Source organism: Capsella rubella, unplaced genomic scaffold (assembly GCF_000375325.1).
Source record: "Capsella rubella cultivar Monte Gargano unplaced genomic scaffold, Caprub1_0 scaffold_516, whole genome shotgun sequence".
Lineage (NCBI taxonomy): Eukaryota > Viridiplantae > Streptophyta > Magnoliopsida > Brassicales > Brassicaceae > Capsella > Capsella rubella.
The window spans coordinates 1-1,307 of NW_006238437.1; the positions used below are offsets into that span (position 1 = coordinate 1).

General features: G+C 38.6%; 1 protein-coding gene across 1 annotated transcript; it reads right to left on the reverse strand.

Annotated features, from left to right (window-relative positions):
• Positions 1–11: 11 nt before the first annotated feature.
• On the reverse strand, positions 12–1,165 carry LOC17874166 (phosphoribosylaminoimidazole-succinocarboxamide synthase, chloroplastic). Its single transcript, XM_006278970.2, has 6 exons — positions 1,110–1,165; positions 866–946; positions 622–711; positions 408–497; positions 264–314; positions 12–167 (listed from the first exon to the last, which is right to left on the reverse strand). Exons 2-6 carry the CDS (start codon positions 926–928, stop codon positions 108–110), a joined length of 354 nt encoding a protein of 117 aa, XP_006279032.1. The 5' UTR covers positions 929–946; positions 1,110–1,165; the 3' UTR covers positions 12–107.
• Between the last annotated feature and the right edge of the window lie 142 nt (positions 1,166–1,307).

Here is a 1,307-nt window from a genome sequence, read left to right on the forward strand (position 1 = left end):
AGTCCAGCGAATGTCTGATTTCACAGAGCCTAAACCATGTACACAGACAATGTACCTTTCCATATCGAAAGCATCTAGTCGAACAATCTTATAATAAAGTTTACAGATCAAAATACATACCGCCAAGCTAATTCAGTCACGAGTTCTGCTGGGGCAGCAGGCAGGATCTGACAATTATAGGGAATCGAGACACCAAGAATTTTAGCAAGGGTTCTCAGATAAAGTAGGAAAATAGAAATTACATTGGGAGGATGTAATCACACCTCGTCCTCATACGGATTGCAGTTCTCTTTGAACCACAATCTTAGAAACTCCTATTGGATTAAAAGAAACAAAACATGTGAGTGAACAAAGTACTAAAAACCAATGCAACCTGACTGAGGGCAAAAACAGGCAAAATCACTAACCTTATCAACATTTTCAGGCTCCATGCCTTTTTTAAACCGCTCTTCATATGAACCTGCAAGCCAGTATCTGCTGGAATCGGGTGTATGAATCTATTCACAATGTGTACAAGTGGATGATGATTCTAATCAGTGATTTTGGCAGCTGTGCAGATATGTGTTCAACTGTGCATTCTAAGAGAGACAGACATGGAAAAAAAGAGATAAGATAAAAGACCTCATCAATCAATAAGATTGAGCCATCACTACTTCTTCCAAACTCATACTTTGTGTCCACCAGTATCAGTCCATGTTCCTTGGCAACCCGCTGAAGCAAGCATGATATAATCAAAATCTATTAGACCCTTCCAACAAAGCATAACATTGTATATTGAAGCCAGTAAAATATATATAAAAACTGATTTCTTTTGGTCTGCAATTTAGAGATTATGAAAATCACTATAGGCGGAGTTGCAACTAACCTGCCCAAACTCAAACAAGCTCAAAGCTTTCATACTTGCTTCATAAAAATCAGCTTGTGTCATGAATCCACGTTCAACTATCTGCAAGAATTATCAGGAGAATTAGAAGAAAAACAGACTATACAATTGTAGCTTAAATATTCTTGTCTTACAGCAAAGCAGATCACAAAAACAGCAAACTAATGACTCGAAAGACTTATTTTTTATGGTTTCCACATTTATTTACTGTAACAGATTATTAGACCTCATTTGGAGAGATGGGCACATCATGATCCGCAGCCTTAGTTGTTGGTGTAAGTATATTAGTCGCCGAGAATTCGCCTACTCGCCGAGAATTTGTCTACTCGCCGAGAAATCGCCTACTCGCCGAGACTTCGCCTCCTAGCCGAGACTTCGCCTCGTATTCCTGAATCTTCTTCTTCCTAAATCTTCTTTTATAGTT

Coding starts and splice junctions, on each gene's coding strand:
- LOC17874166 (XM_006278970.2), bottom strand. CDS start 928: ATGACACAAGCTGATTTTTATGAAGCAAGTATGAAAGCTTTGAGCTTG. Junction 498..621: donor CAATCTTATTGATTGATGAG/GTCTTTTATCTT, acceptor CATTGTGAATAG/ATTCATACACCCGATTCCAG. Junction 315..407: donor AGCCTGAAAATGTTGATAAG/GTTAGTGATTTT, acceptor TTAATCCAATAG/GAGTTTCTAAGATTGTGGTT.